This window comes from Oncorhynchus mykiss, chromosome 7, assembly GCF_057628025.1.
Source record: "Oncorhynchus mykiss isolate SJ-2025 chromosome 7, ASM5762802v1, whole genome shotgun sequence".
In the NCBI taxonomy this organism is placed as follows: domain Eukaryota; kingdom Metazoa; phylum Chordata; class Actinopteri; order Salmoniformes; family Salmonidae; genus Oncorhynchus; species Oncorhynchus mykiss.
Genome location: NC_143028.1, coordinates 50,035,443 through 50,061,584, shown reverse-complemented (window position 1 = coordinate 50,061,584; position 26,142 = coordinate 50,035,443). Strand labels below are relative to the sequence as shown.

Genomic DNA, 26,142 nt, shown 5'->3' with positions numbered 1-26,142 from the left:
TAATATTTATGTCATTCTCAAAACTTTTGGCCACAACTGTACATGACAAACTTCAGTTTTTATATCCTGCCATAGTCTTACGAAATAATAAAAATCTACCCATCTACACAACTTACTCTACATTTTCAAAGTGAAATAATAATATAAAAAATATAAAAATGACTACTACTACTAATAATAATAAAAGAAGGCATCTTGATTGCGTTGTCTTCACACCCCAGAGAAAATCTAACACTGACATAGTTTTATTAGGGGGGGGGGGGGGGGGCAATTATACAACTTTTAATGCCAAAGACACCAGAATGGCTTTCCAAGAGGTGTTGAATCTGCTTTAAAATCAGAGGCAACGTTTGAATATAGCTTCCAATCAATGATTCCCATCCAAATGTACTGAGCTTAAACAATTTTGACAAAAGCAATGGATATACTGTATGTTGCCCTAAGAGTTGTGCAAAATTGGTATCATCTTATTCAAAATGATGAACAGCTGTAATGGCTGCCCAAGGTTCTTCCTTCAAGTATTAACTCTGGGGTGTGAAGACACGCAATCAAGACATCTTCATTGTATCACTTGGAACATTTTCTTTAACCTCTCTTTCACTTCGGAACTGTGGAGTATGTTGTGTAGATCGGAGGCAAAACAAATCCCATTTAATTCCTTTTTAGATGACATTTTAAGGCAGCAAAATTTGAAGATTGTGCTAGAGGTATGTAGAGTTACTAGCGACAATATTCATTCATCCAAGTGCAGGTCTTTTTTACCCATATTTTACCTCCTCACCTCACCTGGGAGTTGTGTCTGTGAGTCCTCATCTGTTCTAAGAAGGCCTTGACAGGGGAGGCTCCATTGCTTTACACCCAAGACTCCACAGGACCTGCCTGACAGCTTGTGTACCATGTGGTTTTATGTAACACTGAAGGAAAATACAGTAGAGTTATAGCAGCAGCTGTTCAGAAGGGAGGGAGGGAGATAAAGAGAGAGAGGAGATGAGAAAGAGAGTGAGGCAAAGAGAGGGAGAGAGAGAGGAAATGCATTCCTGATGGATTTCTCATTTCGGCCTTTGGCCAGCATCTCTCACTTTCAAGCCTGCCGCCGCTTGTAAAACCATGTGCATATCATGGAGGGTCCCTCATCCTCTCCAGGGACCTCATGCCCTGACAACAACATTAATCAATCAGATGCTAGTAAAAAAAAGGGCAACCCTCTCTTCTTACCACAACCCCTCGCTCACTCCCCTTGAACCTCCCAAACTCTGAACCACCCCGCGCGCTAACTGTTCCTCACACTCCAAACATGCGGTTAGGGGTAACTGATTCCACACATGTCTTTGTCTGTCTCGCAAACCCTCCAAACAGAAAGATGTCTAACTGGTTACTGCAGCACTCGGTGGAGGATGCTGAGAGATTTATCTCATGCATATTTTCTTGCGCTATATTACATTTCAGAATGTTTCAAATATGCTTATGAGGCACAATTGGACATGAGATTGGGAAGGTCTTTCAGTTATTATTTGATGAATCTCTTTTTCTGAAGATTCTCCTCCATTACAGTGTAAAGCATGTCTCATGAAATACATCTGGAAAAGACATGCATGTCTAATATAATTTGAGTTATGACAGATGGGTTACAATGCTTCGTATTTACAATGTCATTTGGACAGATTTTTGAATTTAGACCCTGTAGAGTGGAGCTTGTGAAGCTCATTGTGATTGGTCTCGAAGATGAAAAGATCCAGCAAACCTATGTAAGATTGGTTGAGCAGAGTGCCATGTAGGCTAGAGCAGGGGTTCCCAAATTGTTTGGTTTAGGGGACCACTTAGCAATAGCAAATTTATTGTGGACCCCCTCATAATATCAGAACACAACACCTACTTCAGAGTGCGATAAAAATATACTTTTTGACTATGACTTCTGCAGTGCATGGCTGCACTAATTCGGTCTCGGGCCCTGGGATTGTTTTTTTAAAAGCCCCCCTCTTTGCATCACAGTGAAAATGCTGCAGTTTTAAAGCTAATTTCCTGCAATTCTACACATTTTGCCATGGGACAGAGAGAAAATATTGCAGTTTTAAAACTTAAATGACAGTGGATTATGTCAACAACAAAAATGTGTGGGGGGGAATACAAGAATACTTTTTTGGGGATAATACTGTGGATACCAATATCCCGTGAGCCTCCCAGGCCCATGTGCTTCTAAGGGTCAAGAACATACATTTTGGATGAATAATATTACATTGTATTGTATCGCACCCTCTAAACTTTTTTCACTGACCCCAAATTCAGTTAATCTGTTGTTTAATACACATAAAAATAGTAATAATTTCGATCTACCCCACTGGGAACCCTTGGGCTACAGAGCATAGAGAGTCCTCTGTCTTGTCCATGTTCCAGGCACTTCACAACCATATTTGTAGGTCAATTACATTGACATATTAGAGAGAATCCCTTCAGGCATTTGCCACTTTCGAGTATTTCTGGGAATCGATGGTAATTTGAAGTCTAAAAATGAAGAAAAAAAATGAACAGGGTTGAAAACTAAAAGGCCACTTTTTCTCTCCTGCGAGATAATAGAGCTAAATGATGTCATGTGAAAACCTGAGTTATTTAAATCATGGACATCATTTGTTAATGCAGTTTCCCTCATCATCTCATTTTGAAACGCTTTGAAAGTCTCCAAAGATCAAATCAAACTTAATTTTCTGAGAAGGTCACCCCAAGAAACTGACTCTAGTTAACCAAAGTAAATAATGACCATCGGTCTTCAATGTTGCTCAGCGGTTTGGCAAGGTAGATGGGAGGAGGATTTTGGACGGACTATGGAGCCCATTGTAGCGTTGTTTCATTTTCAGGAGTCATGTGTGTCTTTTTCATTGGCTCTGCTAGAGCACTGCCCCATTGAACACCAAAGACTTACCCTGCTCCTCATCAACCTGCTCTTACCCTGCTCCTCATCAACCTGCTCTTACCCTGCTCCTCATCAACCTGCTCTTACCCTGCTCCTCATCAACCTGCTCTTACCCTGCTCCTCATCAACCTGCTAAAGTCCTCAGACACATCCTCAATAAAACAACCACACTGACCACTGGAGACATGTTGATATAAGAACAACTTGGTGAAGCCTCTTCTCTAAAACTGCTCCAAATTCAATCAATACATTTAAAAAAGCCAAAGGATGGATTTTGGTGTGTGAACTTGACAGTTTTAGTGCAGTGCGTTTTGAAGATGTCAGCCAGCTGGGTTTTCACATAGGTACCCAAATGGTCCATCTCTGGGCAGGACTGAAGAACCTTTGGCCTGAGAGCTGACCTGCTCCAGCACAGCTGCAATGACGCATCTTCCAGATGTCAACGAGTAGGGAGGCTGAGAGGGCAGTGCTGTGAGGGAGAAACCCAGCAGAAGGGCGGTGTTGTAAGGTCTTAAAGATTTGAGTAGGATTTGAGGTGGTGGTTACGGCTTACCCTGTTAGTTGTTTTTGATCTCTAGGTGATCATCTATAAAGCAGGGTGTGTGGTATACACTGCAGTCAGTAACATTAACTATTATCTGTGAGGGTAAATGGACCCACTCCAAGCGGAGAGCTCTTGTGTGGAAGGGTGCTCAGGAGGACGCCTGGTTTAACGAGAAGTGACAAGTGTTTGGTTTACCAGTGACTCCACAGCCCAAACTCACTGCCCCATAAACTCAGCCAACCCAAACCCCCTCTCCTCCCTTCCCTGCCTGCCATCTTGTGTCACACTATCTCATCCATCTTCATCAGGCCCACCACCACCTAAAACACATCACCCAGCAGCTCCCAGCAGCCCTTTCCCAGCCCACTGTTTTATCACCCCAACTGACAAATTAGGGGATCTGATCCATATCTCACAGCCATTAGGTCCAGGCTACCCGTCCCTATAAATCTATCTACCTGTCCCTATAAATCTAGTGTCCCGTCCCTATAAATCTAGCTACCCGTCCCTATAAATCTAGCTACCCGTCCCTATAAATCTAGCTACCCGTCCCTATAAATCTTGCTACCTGTCCCGATAAATCTCACTACCCGTCCCTATAAATCTAGCTACCCGTCCCTATAAATCTCGTTACCTGTCCCGATAAATCTAGCTACCCGTCCCTATAAATCTCGCTACCTGTCCCTATAAATCTCACTTCCCGTCCCTATAAATCTAGCTACCCGTCCCTATAAATCTAGCTACCTGTCCCTATAAATCTAGCTACCTGTCCCTATAAATCTTGCTACCTGTCCCTATAAATCTAGGTACCTGTCCCTATAAATCTCACTACCTGTCCCTATAAATCTAGCTACCTGTCCCTATAAATCTCGCTACCTGTCCCTATAAATCTGACTACCTGTCCCTATAAATTTAGGTACCTGTCCCTATAAATTTAGCTACCTGTCCCTATAAATTTAGCTACCTGTCTCCTGCTCTGAGCGCCCCACTCTCTGTGCTGCCATTCTGTATCTGAAATAAAACACTCATTCCTGACTGGACCAGGCAGTGGAGTCCTTCCAAAGACTATTAAGAAGAGAAAAGGGCATCACTTGTGTCTATCCTTCAGAAGTTTGGGCCAGGTGGCGGGGGTTGCTGTTGAGCGAGGGAGGGTAGAGAACAGAGGGAGGGGGGCCAGACCCTGGGCCTTAGCATTGTAAATCAGTGCTCCTCTCCTCCTCACACATGAAGTGAATTACATTCTCTTCTATTTAGGCTGAAGTTTTTACGAGGCCGACTCTACCTCTTCTGAGGAGACTCATCTGAGCGGTGGCGGCGCTGGCTGGCTCGCTTAGCGAATCTGTCACATAGATCCCCTTTCATTACCAATAAACATTCTGCATGTAGCTATTATAGTTAGAGGGATCTAATAAGGTATAAGCATAGCCTTTTATGAAGCGTAGAAATCAATTTGGGAAGACGTTTTTCTCTCTATCTGGAGAGTGCGCTAGGCTTCTGATGCTAGCCGCGACACAGAGAGTAGAGGATCCTGCTCTGTTTGTCTCTGTGGTGCCCTGTCTCTGATCTCTGAGGCCTCTATGGAGAGGCTGAGGAGAGATCCCAGCACTACCTCATAGTGTCACAGAATAGATTATAGACTTTCTATTGAATGTCTTATTTTCATGTTGAACAACCAAATCTTGCAGAGTTCTTGACCCATCTTGTCAATCCCCCAAAACTGAAAGGGACATATTGTCACACATTCATCAAAGATCAAATCAAATGTATTTATATAGCCCTTCGTACATCAGCTGATATCTCAAAGTGCAAGCAATGCAGGTGTAGAAGCACGGTGGCTAGGAAAAACTCCCTAGAAAGGCCAAAACCTAGGAAGAAACCTAGAGAGGAACCAGGCTATGTGGGGTGGCCAGTCCTCTTCTGGCTGTGCCGGGTGGAGATTATAACAGAACATGGCCAAGATGTTCAAATGTTCATAAATGACCAGCATGGTCGAATAATAATAAGGCAGAACAGTTGAAACTGGAGCAGCAGCACGGCCAGGTGGACTGGGGACAGCAAGGAGTCATCATGTCAGGTAGTCCTGAGGCATGGTCCTAGGACTCAGGTCCTCCGAGAGAGAGAAAGAAAGAGAGAATTAGAGAATTAGAGATAGCATACTTAAATTCACACAGGACACCGAATAGGACAGGAGACGTACTCCAGATATAACAAACTGACCCTAGCCCCCCGACACAAACTACTGCAGCATAAATACTGGAGGCTGAGACAGGAGGGGTCAGGAGACACTGTGGCCCCATCCGAGGACACCCCCGGACAGGGCCAAACAGGAAGGAAAGACAGATATATTCGTATTATATACTTTAGGTTAAACACAATGATGTCACAGAGATATATCATGAAATAGAGATTTACCAGGTTGTTTCTATGCTAGGTGATTACCAATGGCAGGAGAGAATGGCATATTAGGATTCAGTAGGAGAGCCCACCCAACACAACATGCATCCATGCTCCCACCAGTCTGGCTTTATGTCGGTTCCATAAAGGAATGAATTGCGTTTATGTAGATTGTGGAGGAGAAATTGTTGCAATGCATCCGTGTGAATGTTGGAACAGTTTGTTATTATTAGAATTGAAATGACTTTCCTTCCGTCCCTCTGTATTCCTGATACTTATCGAGCTAATCCCACTCTCCTCTCAAATTCACCCTCACAGCCTCTCTAATTAGCATAGTGCCAGTCTGGCAGGCAGGCAGAGAGAGAAACAGCCAGAGCCAGTGAGGGTGGGTAGCGCATGGTTTAAAACCAATGAGGATTTCTATGTTGTTTTGCCTCTTTGCACTACTGTGGTCATTGTGTTTGTGGAGTGCACCGTTGAGAATACATGAGAAGAAGGGTTCATCCTTGTTTTTGTAGCGCATAGTTCACTTTGTGGAATGTGTACACGTGGCACCGCTGTCTTAAGAAATGTAGAATAGTTACAATAACTTTAAATGAAGACAATTAGATCCTATTTGAGACAAAGGGTTTGAGTGCAATGTAATGTCATGCATTGCAGTGTTGTGTTAGTGTTATCGTAGATCAGTGATAAGCGAATGGGATTCTCAGCTCTGTAGAGTCCATTGTGTTGTGTTAGTGAGTGAGGTCTAGAGAAATGGTGGAATACAGACCCAGGCCACCCTCTCAGATAAGAGATAACATCCCACTGGGCAAAGACACTCGATCAATTTCTAATTTTCATTTAAATTTGGTTGAGTTGTCAACTAACATGAATTCAATGTGAAATCAACAAGAAAATGTACCATGTCATTGGATTTAGGTTGGGTGAACAAAATGCTAAAAGCCCTTTTTTTACCCAATTATTTTTCCACATTGATTCAATGTCATCACATTGATTATTTGTGTTGAAATGAATTGGAAACAATGTTGGTTAACCAGTTTTTGCCCAGTGGGATGAAAGGATTCACTGTATATGTGCCGCTGCCAAATCAAAACGAGATAAAAGCAACTGTTGTTAACACATATCTCTCCAGACCTTCACTTCACCAGACTCGGGGATGTTTCCAGGACCTTCAACTTGCCTGACGTTCGTTCCAACCTTAATTTCCCACAACCCCCCCTACAGTCCCATGCCACCCCCCTCCATGTCTGAGCTCAGCTCAGCCCAGTAGCTCAAGCGGGTCTCTTTTTGTCTCCCAGGCTCCACTAAGCTCTAGTCCTAAGAGATGTGGTTGTGCCCCAGGTTTTCTACCATCCCCCCACCCTCCAACTTCCTCCAGTATCTCTCAGGGATACTGAACATAGTCCATTGTAGTCCAAGTGTAGAGGAAGCCAGGCAACCAGCAAACCTCTTACACTGGCAAAACAGGACAGAGGTGGATGCTGTAGTAGCAGACTTTGAGGTGAAATGGAGCAGGGATGAAGCTCTCTCTCTGTAGTGGAGAGGAATTCAACCGGATTGGGGAGAGCAGTGGATAATCTGTGGTCCAAGGTGACTTTGTGATCGGGTTCCAGAGTACAACTTCAAATGCTCCTCCTGTTTGTGTTGTGTGTCCATGTTTGTCTGTGTGTGTGCACTCGTGCGCGTGCATATGTGCGTGCACGCCTGTTGCTGTTGTAGATCCCATGGCTGCTGGAGAAAACATTCCATCTCCTCTGAATCAGCAGTGACGCATGGCCCCCTCTCGCCCAACAATACAGTATTGACCTGGTCACATTGGACCCAATGTTTGCCAGCGTTAACTCGATAGCGGTGCAGCCGTTGGCATTTTAGTTGACTTGAGTAGCTAGGCGTCGCAGCGGGCTCGTTCAAAGCCTCGGAGTAAATTCACTTAGACAGATGCGCTTCACAGACACCCCTCTCATTAAAGTGGATGGGTGAGAGAGAAAGAGAGACAGAGAGATAGAGAGACAGAGAGAAAGAGAGACAGAGAGACAGAGAGACAGAGAGACAGAGAGACAGAGAAAGAGAGACAGAGAGACAGAGAGACAGAGAGAAAGAGAGACAGAGAGAGAGAGAAAGAGAGACAGAGAGAGAGAGAGACAGAGAGAGAGAGAACGAGAGACAGAGAAAGAGAGAAAGAGAGACAGAGAGACAGAGAGAGAGACAGAGAGACAGAGAAAGAGAGAAAGAGAGTCAGAGAGAGAGACAGAGAGACAGAGAGAGAGAGAGAGAGAGAGAGAACGTGAGACAGAGAGAGACAGAGAGAGACAGAGAGACAGAGAGAAAGAGAGACAGAGAGAGAGAGAAAGAGAGACAGAGAGAGAACGTGAGACAGAGAGAGAGAGAGAGAGAGAGAGAGAGAGAGAGAGAGACAGAGAGAGACAGAGAGACAGAGAGAAAGAGAGACAGAGAGAGAGAGAACGTGAGACAGAGAGAGACAGAGAGACAGAGAGAAAGAGAGACAGAGAGAGAGAGAAAGAGAGACAGAGAGAGAGAGAACGTGAGACAGAGAGAGACAGAGAGAGACAGAGAGACAGAGAGACAGAGAGAAAGAGAGTCAGAGAGAGAGAGAGAGAGACAGAGAGAGAGAGAGAGAGAGAGAGAGAGAACGTGAGACAGAGAGAGACAGAGAGAGACAGAGAGACAGAGAGACAGAGAGAAAGAGAGACAGAGAGAGAGAGAAAGAGAGACAGAGAGAGAACGTGAGACAGAGAGAGAGAGAGAGAGAGAGAGAGAGAGAGAGAGAGAGAGAAAGAGAGACAGAGAGAGAGAGAAAGAGAGACAGAGAGAGAACGTGAGACAGAGAGAGAGAGAGAGAGAGAGAGAGAGAGAAAGAGAGACAGAGAGAGAGAGAAAGAGAGACAGAGAGAGAGAGAAAGAGAGCGAGTGTTAAAGTGAAGTCAAAGGAAAAAGAAAAAGTGGCCAAGGCATTTCTGTGTGTTTTGTGTTTGCCATGATAGAACACCTCCTGCCTGTGGCTTGACTGACAAAAATAAGGAAGTGTAATGGAACATAAAAGAGGGGCGGGGTGTGGGGTGAGGTTCAGAGGTCAGAGGTGAGGTGGCACTGCAGTGCCGGGTGATTGGGCGTGTGTGGAAGGAAGGGGTGTGTCCCCATGGCAGGCAGCTGTTTGTCCAGCTCCAGCTCAGAACCAGCACCACGCTCCACTACATCCCAATAGCAGCCACATCAGTGAGGGCAGCAGGGAGCCCTGAGCCATCGCAGTTCTTTATTTGGTCTAGAAGAGTTTGTTTGTTGAATGGAAAGTGTGAGGAAATGATCTGCTTCCAGAAGAGGCTTCCTGTTGGTTGGGGTTAGAAGTTGAGTGACTTGTTTCTCACGAGTGCTTGGACAGTGAGGTATTATTATCTCAGTCCCTTTTTATCATGAGATGCTCTTGATGAGGCAGACAATCAAAACTGAGATTTTTCTTTATGTGATTGAGATCTCTGTGTATGTGAATTTATGTGCAGCATTTGTTTGCGTTCAGGAGGAGAGGCCTCAATAGCAGTGAGTCTGTCCCTGTGTTAGTCCCTTGAAAGTTAGACTCTTTAAGAGCTGTTTAAAAGGGACGCCCCCTCTTTGTTCCCAGTGTTCTGACTGGCGTATGGAAGCCCTTTTGTCCCCTCCTTTCATCTGGCTTCACAATAGGCCAGGCCGTTTGAAACACAACAGTAGATGAACTGCGCTGACAGTGTATTAAACTCTGATGAATTGCCAGTGCGAGGCATAGATCAGTGTCCTTCAACCTTTAGCCCACATTGGGCCCAGGCCTTGTCTTGGTTAAATGGAACAGGTTGCTGGCTGTATGGCTGCTCTTTTCAAAAGACCTGATTATATTCATGTTTTGTTGAAGCAGAAGCCTTTTTAAAATGTGTAAATCACTGCAGTTATAAAGGACTCTCTTTAGTCACTTCCATTCAGGGAGTTGACATTGTGCATTCGTAGTTGCATTTTGATATAATTCTACATTTTATTTAGCTACCAAGATGTAAACAATGTGTGGTTAGACTGCGAAAAATAATATGTATTCATGTTTTTTTTAAATTACAGATAAACTGCTAAATCCATCCACTTAGTATAATATCATTGAAATATTTCACTAAGTATGAGAGAGAGAGAGAGAGAGAGAGAGAGAGAGAGAGAGAGAGAGAGAGAGAGAGAGTATACATACTATTGGCAAGAGAGTATGCACAACTGTGGTGGCATTCTTTATGGCATCCAAGTGTCTAATAGGTTCACAAACATACTTGAGATGTCTGATATGCAGCTTGTGGCCCCTACCTCTGACCCCTTAATGACTTCTTAGGGCAGACTGTTGACACAGATCACAGCTTCAGCCACTTAAGAAGAACAACAAGTTCAGATCACTGGACCTCCATGCAGGCTTTGGTTCCTCCAGGGACAAGCTAGCTCCACCAACACCATCTTTAACAGCAACAGGCAGATGAATCACAGGTGGTAGGACTACACACACAATTAATCTGGAGCATTCTGGAATCATAGATCCATTTGATAATATATACATTGTGTTAACATATTCACCTATTCCTTTGCACAGAACATGAAGAGAAAATTATGGCTATTCTGGTATACACAACCTTGTGCTTGCTGAGAGTTAGAGGGTGCTTCACTCTTACAGACGGCTTATCATAGAGTAGCTAAACTGAGTGGAAGGTAGACATTCTCTCTCTCTGTCTTGCTCTCTCTCTCTCGGTCTTGCTCGCTCTCTATCTCTCTCTCGCTCTCTCTCTCTCTCTCTCTCTCTGTCTGTCTGTCTTGCTCTCTCTCTCTCGGTCTTGCTCGCTCTCTCTCTCTCTCTCTCCGTGTCTGTATTGCTCTCGCTCTCTCTCTCTCTCTCTCTCTCTCTCTCTCTCTCTCTCTCTCTCTCTCTGTCTGTCTTGCTCTCTCTCTCTCTCGGTCTTGCTCGCTCTCTCTCTCGCTCTCTCTCTCTCTGTCTGTATTGCTCTCGCTCTCTCTCTCTCTCTCTCTCTCGCTCTCTCTCTCGCTCTCTCTCTCTCTCTGTCTGTATTGCTCTCGCTCTCTCGCTCTCTCTCTCTCTGTCTGTATTGCTCTCGCTCTCTCTCTCTCTCTCTCTCTCTCTCTGTTTGTAGTTTGTCCTCTTCGTCCTCCTCATCAGTTCTTTTCCCTCCAGGTGTGGTTCAGCAACAGAAGGGCCAGATGGCGCAAGCAGGCAGGAGCCAATCAGCTGGCCGCCTTCAACCACCTGTTACCTGGAGGCTTCCCGCCCACAGGGATGCCCAGCCTACCTACCTACCAGCTACCTGAGTCCTCATACCCCGGCACTACACTGTCACAGGGTAAGACACACCCACATGCCCACACACACACACACACACACACCGACACGCACACACACATGCGCACACACTCAGACACAAGCCTCCACATCTGCTTATCCCAGAGGCTCTGTTTAGGGCTCAAATATTTGTGTAAATGGTCGTGTTTGATCTACTCTAAATATCACTTGGGTTACAAATATCTATGCTTTGTCTGCTACACGTTTAGAACATGTTAACAGAATGTTATATCATAAAACAGTTATGTGCTAAATATAGGATCTATACAGCAACTAGCCTGTGTTACACAATGACAGGGAAACAGCCTAAGGCTTTAACGGAGTTTCAAATCAAATCAAGAGCAGGATATTTCTAAGCTACATACAGTATGAAAAGGGGACACATTATGTCTGAGCCGGCATAAGCCACTGCTAAAACATCATTTTATCTCCTTATTTTTAGTTTTTGATCTGAGTCTGGGGGTTTGAGACCATCAAGGTGCAATAAGTTGTTTACAAGGCTGAGGTTTGAGAACAGTATATTTAGTTGTGGTTCTCTTGTCTCACTTCCTTACCCATGCTCCGTGTCATTGTTATTGGTTCAGATGGCAGCAGTACGTTGCATCGGCCCCAACCCCTGCCTCCGTCCTCCATGCACCAGGGCGGGCTCTCTGACGGCAGCTCCCCCTACGGCCTCTCGTCCAATCGCCACAGCTTCTCCAGCTACTCAGACACCTTCATGAGCCAATCAGCTGCCAGCAACCACATGAACCCGGTCAGCAACGGCCTCTCCCCACAGGTCAGTTCAAGGCCAAGGGCACAAGTCTCCCCTATTTCGTCCCTGTTCCGCCTCTTTTGATATGGATGTGTACCGTAAGCTACATAAAGTTACATTTTTACAAAAAATGCTTCTGATATAGACATCTGACCATTTTAATGATTCAATGACCCAGGGTTAAAATTGTGTATATAATTTGTTGAACCACCACTCAATTAGAGTGGAATCCATCGTCTTTTATTCTAGCTTCTAAAGCTCTGGGTTTTCATTGGCTCATTTAAATTGCTACAATTGTAAAACAATTGGATTTACATCAACAAATTAAAATTAATCTTGATAGAGGCACATCGGCTCCAAAACAGCGGTTTCCACTTTCCTGGGACATCAAAATCCTACTTCGAACATGAGAAACACATGTGAATGAAATAATTAGCTAAAGCTTAGAAATGAAGGCACTTAATCTTCTTCAAGGAATTGTTCAAAGTTTTTAGACCTTAGTATTATATGGTATTCCATTAATCTTGTACGACAGCCGTCTTCAGCTCTCAGTCTGGGCTGCGTGCAGCATCTGTCTGCAGAGGAAACGGCTGGCTACGGTAGGCTTGTAGAGGAGGGACAGTAAATGTGTGGGAGGCTGTGTCGGGCTCCCCTGCTCCCCTCCATGGCCTCCTAAACCCCCAGCCCTACTGCTTCACCTTCCCTTTCCTCTCGTCTCTGCTCGGCCCTCCACACGGTGAAAGTACGGTGGAGCATTAGAGTAATAGACGCGTCGCTGACCAATTGGAGTTTGAATTAATAGGCATTAGATTGCCTTCTCACCGAGCAATTCTCTTCTGTCGTAGAAAATACAATTGCTTTGCCCCTGTGTCCACTTGTGTGTGTTGGCGTGTGTGTGTGTGTGTGTGTGTGATGTGTTTCTGTAAAGCTGGAGATTCCACATGTTATCTTCTTTGGGCACCTCATTAAGGAGCGTTTAAATGTGACTCTATGTAAGGGGTTGAGCCTTAAGTAGGTAGCACAGAATGTAAAATGATTTGTATTGAGGCAAATCGTGTGTAAGGAGTTAATTATACACAATTACCCATCAATACTGGCCAGTCTTGCCCACCTTCACCAACAAGATGTGGTTAACAAGCAGAAAATACGATTGAAATGGTGTGTAAAGAGTTGAAAATGAATTTCATTACTGCATTTGTCCGCAATTCCCCCTCATTCACACGTGTTTTATTGGGAGTTTTTTTCTTTCTTCAAATATTCTTGGTAATACCCCTCTTTCTTCGTGGAAGAAAGAATGAAGGATTTTGGTGACAAAAAATGAGATGTTCTCTCCTGCTGGAGCGGTGGAGGATAACATGGAGGCTCACAGGGTGTTTGATTATTAATCGTGGCACAGGGGCTTTAAGTGCTAATGCTCTCACTGCAAACCTGCAGGAAACACCAGGAACGCTTTTTTCATTAATGGCTCTACAGTACTGAATACGGGCTGACGACACAGCAGCTCCCCCTCTCTCCCTCTCTTCCCAAGCATTCCATTATGTGTTTGGATAATACACACTTCCTGTTTAGCACTGGGGATTACAACCTGAATAACTGTAGAAAATCATTTTCAATATTCAATAATTATATTAAGTCGGTTTAAAAGAAAATAAGAATTGTAAGCAAAAGGTGGTTTATTGTACTACATATTTGGGTATTTTACAGGTATGCTTTAAAACCAACACAGAGGTAGAATATTTAACCGCTCACAGTATAGCCATGTGACATTCCTTTCACTGTCTCACTATGTGGTGATGGATGTTCTCTGACAGAGGATTCAGAGTTCACACTGCCTCAATGCTCACACACGCACGCGCGCGCGCACGCACGCACGCACGCACACACACACACACACACACACACACACAACTCAGCTTGTCTGTAGTTAAACAGACGTCACCTTCAGTTCTCTCAAATGCATCTCATCTTGAATGTTGTTGTTGACGTTGATTTAGTTCTCTCCTGTATTCCTCCTTCTATGTCATGAAATAACAAACCAGTACAAATAGACTCACCATCATGATGGAAATTATAATGTTATATTATGGGTTTTCAGACAGCATCTGTCCAGAGGAGATATGTCTGTGTGTTGGTATATGTGAGCTATTTTCTCTGGTGTCTGGTACTGATGGGCTACCCGTTACTGGTAAAGAGGACAACATTCTGTGATTCCCAGTAAATGGTCTGTGTTGGCCAACTACCAAGTCTGTAATGGAATCCTGCCGACAGGTGCACCCATCCCAATCCCGTAACGTTTTCCCATTACGGCCGCTGGAAAAGCCATCCACACCGGCACAGGGGTTGTTGTCATGTGGGATATAAGTTTGGCTAGTTTGAGAGAGAGGCACTAGCTATGTCAAGGGGTGGGGTGGGGGGTTAAGCTGTGGCTGGGCCAGAGTTATGAGAGCAGATTTGTTGTGTTGGTCCTGTTTCATTTGGTGTAACAGCAGGTGTTGGATAGAGGCCAGGAGTATGAGGTGGAGGCAGGGAACAGAAATATCAGCAGGTGTTGGATAGAGGCCAGGAGTATGAGGTGGAGGCAGGGAACAGAAATATCAGCAGGTGTTGGATAGAGGCCAGGAGTATGAGGTGGAGGCAGGGAACAGAAATATCAGCAGGTGTTGGATAGAGGCCAGGAGTATAAGGTGGAGGCAGGGAACAGAAATATCAGCAGGTGTTGGATAGAGGCCAGGAGTATGAGGTGGAGGCAGGGAACAGAAATATCAGCAGGTGTTGGATAGAGTCCAGGAGTATGAGGTGGAGGCAGGGAACAGAAATATCAGCATGTGTTGGATAGAGGCCAGGAGTATGAGGTGGAGGCAGGGAACAGAAATATCAGCATGTGTTGGATAGAGGCCAGGAGTATGAGGTGGAGGCAGGGAACAGAAATATCAGCATGTGTTGGATAGAGGCCAGGAGTATGAGGTGGAGGCAGGGAACAGAAATATCAGCATGTGTTGGATAGAGGCCAGGAGTATGAGGTGGAGGCAGGGAACAGAAATATCAGCAGGTGTTGGATAGAGGCCAGGAGTATGAGGTGGAGGCAGGGAACAGAAATATCAGCATGTGTTGGATAGAGGCCAGGAGTATGAGGTGGAGGCAGGGAACAGAAATATCAGCATGTGTTGGATAGAGGCCAGGAGTATGAGGTGGAGGCAGGGAACAGAAATATCAGCAGCGACTGAAAACATTAGTATTGCTTTTTTGATGGAGGGAATTTTGTGTCAATCACCTGGAACTCTCTTGCTTTGAAGACCTGAGAGGATTTTCATTCACAACAAATAGTTCCCAAACTTTTCATTTGTGAAACATATTTTGGAAGTCTTCACCATATACTCACAATGACATACAAACTATAAGTGGCACGCCTGCTCCCACTACCCCTCCACCAGGCTACCCGTCATTATACTCACCTGTTAACATCATTACGCGCAGCTGCGCTCATTGGACTCACCTGGACTCCCTCACTGTGTTGATTACCCCTGTGTATATGTCTGCTCCTCTGTGTTGTTCCCTGTAGTAGTATTGTTTGTCGTGTCGTCTTTATGTCCAGACGCAGTTCCTGTTCTGTTGCATGTCTGTCTATATTAAATGGATCACTCCATGTACCTGCTTCTCATCTCCTGTGCTGGGCGTTCCAATAAGTTGTTACTATATAAACAAGTATGCCATGCTGTGGCCAAAGCTTCAGGTACGATTCCTTTTACAGTACCTTAATAAGCAGAAAGTAATTGGTTAACTTACGGAGGTGGTCCCTGCACAGGGACAGCTCAGCGGAAATTTCAGAGCGCCACCTATAGTACTCGAGTATAGTACTCGATAAATCTCAAACTTTCATAAAAATACACATGCAAGGTACTGAATTAAAGCTACACTCGTTGTGAATCTAGCCACCAAATCAGATTTGTAAAATGCTTTTCGGCGAAAGCATGAGAAGCTATTATCTGATAGCATGCACCCCCCCAAAATACCAGCACGACACGTAAACAACAGATTTTGCGGTAGCCGGCGCTACCCAAAACGCAGAAATAAAATATAAAACATTCATTACCTTGGACGAGCTTCTTTGTTGGCACTCCTATATGTCCCATAAACATCACAATTGGGTCTTTTTCCCGATTAAATCCGTCATTGTATACCCAAAATGTCATTTGCTGAAGGCCAGTCTGATGCTGCAAAAAGCCCATTTACAAGACGCAACATCACTTTTTAAAATTACAAAAGTCGCCTATAAACTTTTACAAATCACTTCAAACGACTTTTCTAAACCAACTTTAGGTACTAATAAACGTTAATGATGTATCAAATTGATCACGGGGCGATCTGTATTCGATAGCAGCAAGTCTGGAAATCATCGTCCATTTTTTCAGTTTCACAGTTTCACAGAAATTGACAGCAATGGCGACATCGTGTGGAAACTGTAGGCGTTTACAGGGGATCCTCATTTATTTTAGGTCGCCTTAAACAATACATTGAATGGCGGACAAATATTTTTTTTGTGTTTTTGGTAAACAGTTTTACCAGGGATTTTTACTCCTAAACACGTTCTGTTATAGCCACAGACCCGATTTAACCAGTTTTAGAGACTTCAGAGTGTTTTCTATACACACATACTTATCATATGCATATACTATATTCCTGGCATGAGTAGCACGACTTTGAAATGTTGCGCAATTTTTTACAAAAAGCTGCGAAAATTCGCATCATCCATAATGAAGGCGTGACTGAAGAACTTACTGAAACGACATACTGTGTACTAATTAATAGTACTACAGACTATTTAGAAAAACGTACACACTAAGAAACATACTACTCCTCCTTGCTGAGAAGGCGTCATGTAATGAGCAGTTGTGCATTCCCCGCCTTTCGTTCATTTTTGTAGATCTTGTCCCCTATTCTGATTATCAGCTGTTGTCAAACACACATGGTCGTGAAAAGATGATTCTCTTCCTCAATAGTGTGCAGCAAAATTCTACTAAATGAAAAGCCGAAATGAGTACGGCATCCTGGCAATTAAGGCATACTCAGGTTTCAGACTTTCACATACTGTAAAACTTAACATTTTGGTATACCTTAAAGCCTACTATTTAGAACGCAAGTATTGTCATTCGGACACGGCCGATAACTTACAGCAAAATAAATACAATTTCACGTTTGTTCTAATGAAATGTAGCCTTGAATTTGTTCTAATTGTTCCAACTGTCTATCTGTTATCCATTTTAAGCAAAGGTACTTTATTTACAAAGCCTACTGTACCTGGTTATGGCATGGTGAACTAGCACTGTAAAAGGAACTGTAACCATAGCTTAGGTGGTCTACATCTTCTCCAGAAACAATATCAGGTCATAGGAAACTCCATATAAGCCTTTGAAGCACTTGCTGTTCTTGGGAGATGTGTTCGTTGGCAGCCGTTTGGACTGAATTCCTCTGTATTGCATGACAGGGACACCTGCTGGGAGAGTAGAGAAAACAACTGCTCCTCATGAGGCTTCAACAGTACCAATAGTTTGTGTTCTAACCTTCTTCTAAAGGAAGAAGCCCTCTTTAACGAAGTACAAACATTGCAAATCCCAGGGATGTTGAAGTTGAGGATAACATACAGCGGGACACTCCGAGCTAAATAACATACAGGAAAATACTGTCAGTTGATCAACCACACACAGGGTGTAGTGGGCTGTTTATCATACTACAACTGAAAAACGCGTCTATACCTGCCAATGAGTAATCAACATATTTGACCCTTTGGATCAAACCTGGAATGGATCAACCAGGTCCACAAGAGGACTGATTAGGTCAAAGTGAAGCGATGCAGTATGTACATAGTGAGGCTACCAATCCTTATGGATTCAGCATAGATTATTTTCAATGTGTTTATTTATTTTCCCAAATGGCAAAAAGTATAACTATAAAATATTCCACAAATGTAAAGGGTTATGTGTGTTAGGATTAAACCATGGTAGTTAGTTAGTGTTCCGTTTTACCCTGTGTGTGTGTGTGTGTGTGTGTGTGTGCGTGTGTGTGTGTGTGTGTGTGTTTTGGAATTAGACGAATTACACACACACACACACACACACACACACACACAGGGGATCAGAGGCAGGCAGAGCGGCTCTCACCCATGCCTCCCTTTGATCTGTGTCTCCAGGCCTGCCTGGCTGCCTGCTTTGCACCTCACCATGCACGCTGACACCACGCACGCTGACACCACTCACGCTGACACCACGCACGCTGACACCACGCACGCTGACACCACGCACGCTGACACCACGCACGCTGACACCACACACGCTGACACCACGCACGCTGGCACCACGCATGCTGACACCACGCACGCTGACACCACGCACGCTGACACCACGCACGCTGACACCACGCACGCTGACACCACGCACGCTGACACCACGCACGCTGACACCACGCATGCTGACACCACGCACGCTGACACCACGCACGCTGACACAACCTACGCTGACACCACGCACGCTGACACCACGCACGCTGACACAACCTACGCTGACACCACGCACACTGACACCACGCACGCTGACACCACGCACGCTGGCACCACGCATGCTGACACCACGCACGCTGACACCACGCATGCTGACACCACACACGCTGACACCATGCACGCTGACACCACGCACGCTGGCACCATGCATGCTGACACCACGCACACTGACACAACCTACGCTGACACCACGCACGCTGACACCACTCACGCTGATACCACTCATGCTGACACAACCTACGCTGACACCACGCACGCTGACACCACGCACGCTGACACCATGCACGCTGACACCACGAATGCTGACACCACGCATGCTGATACCACGCACGCTGACACCACGCACGCTGACACAACCTACGCTGACACCACGCACGCTGACACAACCTACGCTGACACCACGCATGCTGACACCACGCACGCTGACACAACCTACGCTGACACCACGCACGCTGACACCACGCATGCTGACACAACCTACGCTGACACCACGCACGCTGACACCACGCACGCTGACACCATGCACGCTGACACCATGCACGCTGACACCACTCATGCTGACACCACGCACGCTGACACCACGCACGCTGACACAACCTACGCTGACACCACGCACGCTGACACCACGCACGCTGACACAACATACGCTGACACCACGCACGCTGACACCACGCACGCTGGCACCACGCATGCTGACACCACGCACGCTGACACCACGCACGCTGACACAACCTACACTGACACTACGCACGCTGACACCACTCACGCTGACACCATGCATGCTGACACAACCTACGCTGACACCACGCATGCTGACACCACGCACGCTGACACCATGCACGCTGACACCACGCATGCTGACACCACGCATGCTGACACAACCTACGCTGACACAACGCACGCTGACACCACGCTACGCTCGCAACGCTAACGACTTCCCCAACTGTCTAACAGAGATAAGCCAGGGGAGACTCCAAGCTGCCGCTGCCGCTCTTCTCTTCCATTAGCGAGCACACTGACGCTTCTTTAAAAATGGGATGAATTCTATTTAAGACGCCAACATTAGTCGTTGCCAAAAAGAGGGAGAGAGAGAGCGATAGAGGGAAAATGGAGGGAACAATCTAGAGGCTCTGACTCCATTCCTCCCCTCTCTCTGACTTCTAACAAGACATCCTGCACCTGAATACCAATGAGAGAGGGAGACTCATGTAGTCCCCCACATTATTAAAAGTTGGGCATTAAGCCTCTCACCAGGCACCATGTCAGCTGGCAAGCTCCACTGACAAGAAATCAAAGGGGATGAGTACATAGCCTGCATTCATAGCTCAGCCTCTCGCAGAGCAAGAGGGGGAATACATAGACGTTAATTAGAACTTCCATTAAAACAAATACTGTTTCAATTTGGCAAGTATAAAAAAAGATATAAGAGGCTTAAAAAAAAGAGACCTGCTGTTGGCAGCTACCAAGAGAATCATGGGTAAATCATATCCACTGGCTATATGTTTTAGCATATATTATTAGGGCTTGCTGCTTGTTTAACACGTCTGAACTCAGAGGAAAGGAATGCTGGTATCACAAATATACAAGTACAAACATTGGCGATATGGGGCTTTGTCTGTGTTTAGCTATGTATCAGATGGAATGGGGTTTTAGGTGCTTTTAGCGTGGGTATTTTATATGACGCAAAGGTCAAATGTTTTTCCCAAACAGGCTTGTACTCTCTAAACCAGTTAATGGGTTCTCTATCTGTGGTTGGTTCCATGCCTGCGATCTCTATACCTCAACCTCTAACCCCCCTAGAGCAGCTAAGTGAAACCAATACGCTCTTTGCTTCTCGTTTCAAAAAAATATCTTTGGATGTGGTTTCATTTATTTATTATCTACCAACCTTTCCCCTTCTCTTTTTTTGACAACTCTTGCCAATAGTACGTTTACTCCCTCTCTCTCTCTCTCTCTCTCTCTCTCTCTCTCCGTCTCTCTCCTTCTCCCCCTGGAGAGGCAGATGAAAGGCTTTGGCGGACAATAAAAATGCTATTTAAATGCCAGAGTGTTGTGTGCTGGTAAGAGATATTTCCTGCAGAAAGTGAGCGGTTGCATCCTGATAAATAGTCAATATAAGGGAATGTGATTGACATTTATCTAGCGGAGACCGCCAATATACATTTCAGCAAGTTCTAGAAGTGGATGATTTAAGTAGGAAATGACTGAGACGGATTCACATGTGTGTCCCATGCAGACAAAATGCATATAAGATGGAGAATGGTATTGCCTTTATTTAAGTGTAGGCACATCGATTCTATCTTGAATACCAATTACACACCGGTGTACACTGTGGAACATACTGAAGAAGTTTTATTCCATACATTTGTGGCATTATTTCCTCTACTCCATTTCATAATATTATAACCAAGTGTTACTATTATTATCATTAATATTTTCACAGTCTCTCACCTTCCACTTGTTGGAGTGGGAAATGTTAATGCTGAGGCAGGTGAAGTGAAGTCTGGTGTATGAGGCATGCACACTGTTGTGACCTCTGTGGGAGGGGTCAGGGGGTGGCAGGGTCGCAGCAGGGCTGGGCTGCAGTCAACCTGCCTAGCTAGCCGTCTGGACGCTGGGGATGTTGTCTGGCTGCATGTGTTTCCTGTTAGTTCCAGATGCCTCTCTGACAGGTGCATGGACGTGATTAATACTCTGTCTCTGGCCATATCTCTCTCTCTCTCTCTCGCTCTCTCTCTCTCTCTCTCCCCCTCCCTCCTTCTCGTGGGCCAGTTAAATTACAATATGCGAGGTGGTTTGGTCCCCTTCTGGTTGTCTGGTGTAGCAGCCCGTTCCTCTCAGTATCCAGCTGAGAGCTATTTCACTATTTATTTACATGTAATTATGACTATGAGGTGCAGATATTAACACTGTCAAGAACAATTTGACCTGACATTTTTCACTAGGCCTGGCTCCTGCTGGTTTCAGCAAACAACCCCCCCCCCACCCGCGCTCCCCGATCCGCCTCGCTTTCCTCTCCGAGCTGCTCCCTCACACACACAGCCCTGCCTCACTGAAACCTCTCTGCTGGAATCAGAAAATCTGCCGTTTAATTTGGCAGAGGCGGCGGTGCGAGGTGAGTTGCAGTGTGTGTGTGTGTGTGTGTGCGTGCGTGCGTGTCTGTGATTTTGTATTGGAGTGGGTTGCTCTTGTTCCTGGTGGCTGAATCCATCCCATAGTAACTCAAGCATATCACTAGCAGAGAATAGAGGATTGCTCCCCACACGTTCTCCAATTGCAGCCCAATAGACGTAACCTCTGGTTAGTGAGGGGCCCTGCATGCACAGTGGGCCGTTTAGGAGGGAGGGAGTCCTTTCTCTGGCTAGTAGCAGGCAGCTGTGCTCCATTGAACACAAGGATAGAGAAGACGGGCGGGGGCGGGGAATGGGTCAGAGAAGAAAATGTATTTAATCAAATCTATTACAAAGCTATTATTCTCCAATTACATTTGATGAAATATTGCTTTCTACATCCATTTGTTGACCAAAATATAAGCTTGTTTTACTCCAATGTTTGTAAACAAGGTAAATGTAAACAAACACCATATAGCCCCAAAACATGGTTACAATTATACATTTGATATCATAGATGGTGAGTCCTTGCAACTATAGCTCTTTCTATGAATTTGAGAGCGGTTACATTTCTCCAGCCCCATCCCTTAGCAAAACAGGGGGTGGGAGCATGCTTTGTAATGGTTTCAATTAAGGATTCTAGCTTTAATATCTTGTGGAATTTCGTTTGATATTCTGTTTGCTTAAGTCTCCAGTTTAGCTGTTTGATAAAATGGTGCAGATCAGTGTTTGTGGGGAGAATTGTTAGAGAGCGGAGTAGAGAGTCTGGGGGACACTGTGGTAGTATGGCTAATGTTGTGAGAAGTGACAGCTTGTTCCAATGCCCGCTAATCATCCTCATCTGTGCCCGGCATGTCAATGCCCAGATTCTGTCAGTGCCAATCAGGTACTTAATTGAACACAATTAGCACCCCCCTTCCCTGCCATACACCCCACACTCTTCAAATACCTATTTCTCTCTCTCTCTCCCTCCACTCTCTCTACTCCCCATCCTCCCCCTCTCTTCCTCCTGTCTCTGCCTCCTTGGCGGCAGAAGACACTTTTCACTTTTGATTAACGTGCCGCGGCCAATTAACGCGCTGACACGCAGGCCAGGACCCGTCATCTGCTGCCTGCCACCAACGCTGCCGTCTGCGTCCTGGTCCCACACTGCTCCCACCACCTCCACCATGACCAAAACGCTTTAATTCAATTTATGCAATCTCTGTTATTTTTAAATAGCCATTTTGTCTGCTCAGATGAGGGGCCTTACTGCCCGCTGGGCTGCCCATGTGAGAAGGAGGGATGAGGGGGAGGGAGGGCTGGACTTGGGGTTGCACTGCTATTGACTCTTTAGAAAAAATCCTTGATCTTTAAGTACTTTATTCTCTTTCCTAGTTGTTTTCCAAATGAAGGAATTTATGCTGTTCATTTGATTTGTAAGTTTGACTTCATTGTGTTCATCGCAAAATCATTTCACCCTGCATTCTTGAATTGCTCAGTAAAATAAGGTTTCAATTAGATTTGGAGTAATATGGGATTCAAAGTCTTTTTTGGAACCAGTTCTCAGAAATCATTTTCAAATATTCGATATTTGATATGGAATATTCCTAATCATTTTAGTCATTGCACAAGTTTGAATTATTTTCTATGTACATGTATTTGGTTCCTCAATCATCCAACACAAACCACACAGTATACTCAATTTACTTGACTTATAGGTCAGTGAATTCAACCATACACGTATTCTCTGTAATCACACCCACAGGACTGGCCTTGAAAAATCGACCCAAATCTGGTGTCATCATCATCCCTGATCTTAAGTCATTCCCAGCTGAGGCGTGTATCAGCCAGGCAGATCTGCCAAGGTGTGAGATGTTATTCTGTGCCCCTCGGGATAACTTCCAGACATTTGGAGTGCTTATTTTTTCCTCTCTGCCCCAGTGACCTCTGCCGAACTTAAAGGTACATCTTGCGGGCATTCGATTTGGGCAGAACAGGAGCTATCGGTGACAGGGAGCTAATCCAGTCTTGCGCAGATTAAGAGCAGAGTTTGTGGAGTGGGGTCTGTTGGCGCGGGTGCTGGCGCCGGGAATGGAACACAGGGCTGTCCTATCAGCTCTTCAGGCAGGCTGGCCCTCAGGCCAACTTTAGTCCTAGAGGAGTCTTTGTACTTCCCAAATCCTCTCTCTCACACTCTCTCTTTCTGTCTCTTCTCTCTCCTCTTTCCCCTCGTTTTATATCTCTTTCTCTCTTATACTGTATCACTATTTCTTTCAGATGCAAAAACTTTGTCTGTGAAATATTTTAGTGAAAATGAAAAAAAATGTACAGGTATAGTGAACATTTTCTGTGGGTAGTGCAGGTCCCTGGATAAACAGGTGCATTCTGACCTGATCAAATTCAATGCAGTAGAATAACAGTGAAATGCTTACTTACAGGCCCTTCCCAGCAATGCAGAATCCAATCAAATAAATCATAATAGTAATGGAAAAAAGATCAAATAACAGTAGAAAAAATATATACAGTGGGGCAAAAAAGTATTTAGTCAGCCACCAATTGTGCAAGTTCTCCCACTTAAAAAGATGAGAGAGGCCTGTAATTTTCATCATTGGTACACTTCAACTATGACAGACAAAAATGAGAAAAAATATCCAGAAAATCACATTGTAGGATTTTTAATGAATTTATTTGCAAATGATGGTGGAAAATAAGTATTTGGTCACCTACAAACAAGCAAGATTTCTGGCTCTCACAGACCTGTAACTTCTTATTTAAGAGGCTCCTCTGTCCTCCACTCGTTACCTGTATTAATGGCACCTGTTTGAAGTTGTTATCAGTATAAAAGACACCTGTCCACAACCTCAAACAGTCACACTCCAAACTCCACTATGGCCAAGACCAAAGAGCTGTCAAAGGACACCAGAAACAAAATTGTAGACCTGCACCAGGCTGGGAAGACTGAATCTGCAATAGGTAAGCAGCTTGGTTTGAAGAAATCAACTGTGGGAGCAATTATTAGGAAATGGAAGACATACAAGACCACTGATAATCTCCCTCAATCTGGGGCTCCACGCAAGATCTCACCCCGTGGGGTCAAAATGATCACAAGAATGGTGAGCATAAATCCCAGAACCACACGGGGGGACCTAGTGAATGACCTGCAGAGAGCTGGGACCAACGTAACAAAGCCTACCATCAGTAACACACTACGCCACCAGGGACTCAAATCCTGCAGTGCCAGACGTGTCCCCCTGCTTAAGCCAGTACATGTCCAGGCCCGTCTGAAGTTTGCTAGAGAGCATTTGGATGATCCAGAAGAAGATTGGGAGAATGTCATATGGTCAGATGAAACCAAAATATAACTTTTTGGTAAAAACACGACGAGTTGAGAATGAGAATGCTGAGTTGCATCCAAAGAACACCATACCTACTGTGAAGCATGGGGGTGGAAACATCATGCTTTGGGGCTGTTTTTCTGCAAAGGGACCAGGACGACTGATCCGTGTAAAGGAAAGAATGAATGGGGCCATGTATCGTGAGATTTTGAGTGAAAACCTCCTTCCATCAGCAAGGGCATTGAAGATGAAACGTGGCTGGGTCTTTCAGCATGACAATGATCCCAAACACACTGCTCGGGCAACGAAGGAGTGGCTTCGTAAGAAGCATTTCAAGGTCCTGGAGTGGCCTAGCCAGTCTCCAGATCTCAACCCCATAGAAAATCTTTGGAGGGAGTTGAAAGTCCGTGTTGCCCAGCAACAGCCCCAAAACATCACTGCTCTAGAGGAGATCTGCATGGAGGAATGGGCCAAAATACCAGCAAGAGTGTGTGAAAACCTTGTGAAGGCTTACAGAAAACGTTTGACCTCTGTCATTGCCAACAAAGGGTATATAACAAAGTATTGAGATAAACTTTTGTTATTGACCAAATACTTATTTTCCATCATAATTTGCAAATAAATTCATAAAAAATTCTACAAGGCCTCTCTCATCTTTTTAAGTGGGAGAACTTGCACAATTGGTGGCTGACTAAACTCTTTTTTGCCCTTCTGTACATGGGGTACAAGTACTGTGTTGATGTACAGTGGTACGAGGTAATTGAGGTAGATATGTACATACAGTGCATTCGGAAAGTATTCATACCCCTTGACTTTTTCCACATTTTGTTACGTTACAGTCTTAGGGTTGTTGTCCTGTTGGAAGGTGAACCTTCGTCCCAGTCTGGGGTCCTGAGCGCTCTGGAACAGGTTTTCATCATGGATCGCTCTGCTCTGTTTATCTTTCCCTCGATCCTGACTAGTCTCCCAGTCCCTGCTGCTGAAAAACATCCCCACAACATAATGCTGCTCCCACCATGCTTCCCTGTAGGGATGGTGCCAGGTTTCCTCCAGATGTGACGCTTGGCATTCAGGCCAAAGAGTTCAATCTTTGTTTCATCAGACCAGAGAATCTTGTTTCTCATGGTCTGAGAGTCCTTTAGATGCCTTTTGGCAAACTCCAAGCAGGCTGTCAATACGCCTTTTACTGAGGAGTGGCTTCCG

The 26,142-nt window shown here is 45.0% G+C and overlaps 1 protein-coding gene across 8 annotated transcripts in view; it reads left to right on the top strand.

The window, feature by feature from the left end:
* The window catches only part of pax7b (paired box gene 7b), a 71,563-nt gene that overhangs the window by 33,839 nt on the left and 11,582 nt on the right, over window positions 1-26,142 (top strand). For all 8 annotated transcript variants that reach the window (XM_036981870.2, XM_036981869.2, XM_036981865.2 and 5 more), the window contains 2 exon segments: window positions 11,044-11,209; window positions 11,793-11,986. In XM_036981870.2, coding sequence (XP_036837765.1) covers window positions 11,044-11,209; window positions 11,793-11,986 — 360 coding nt within the window.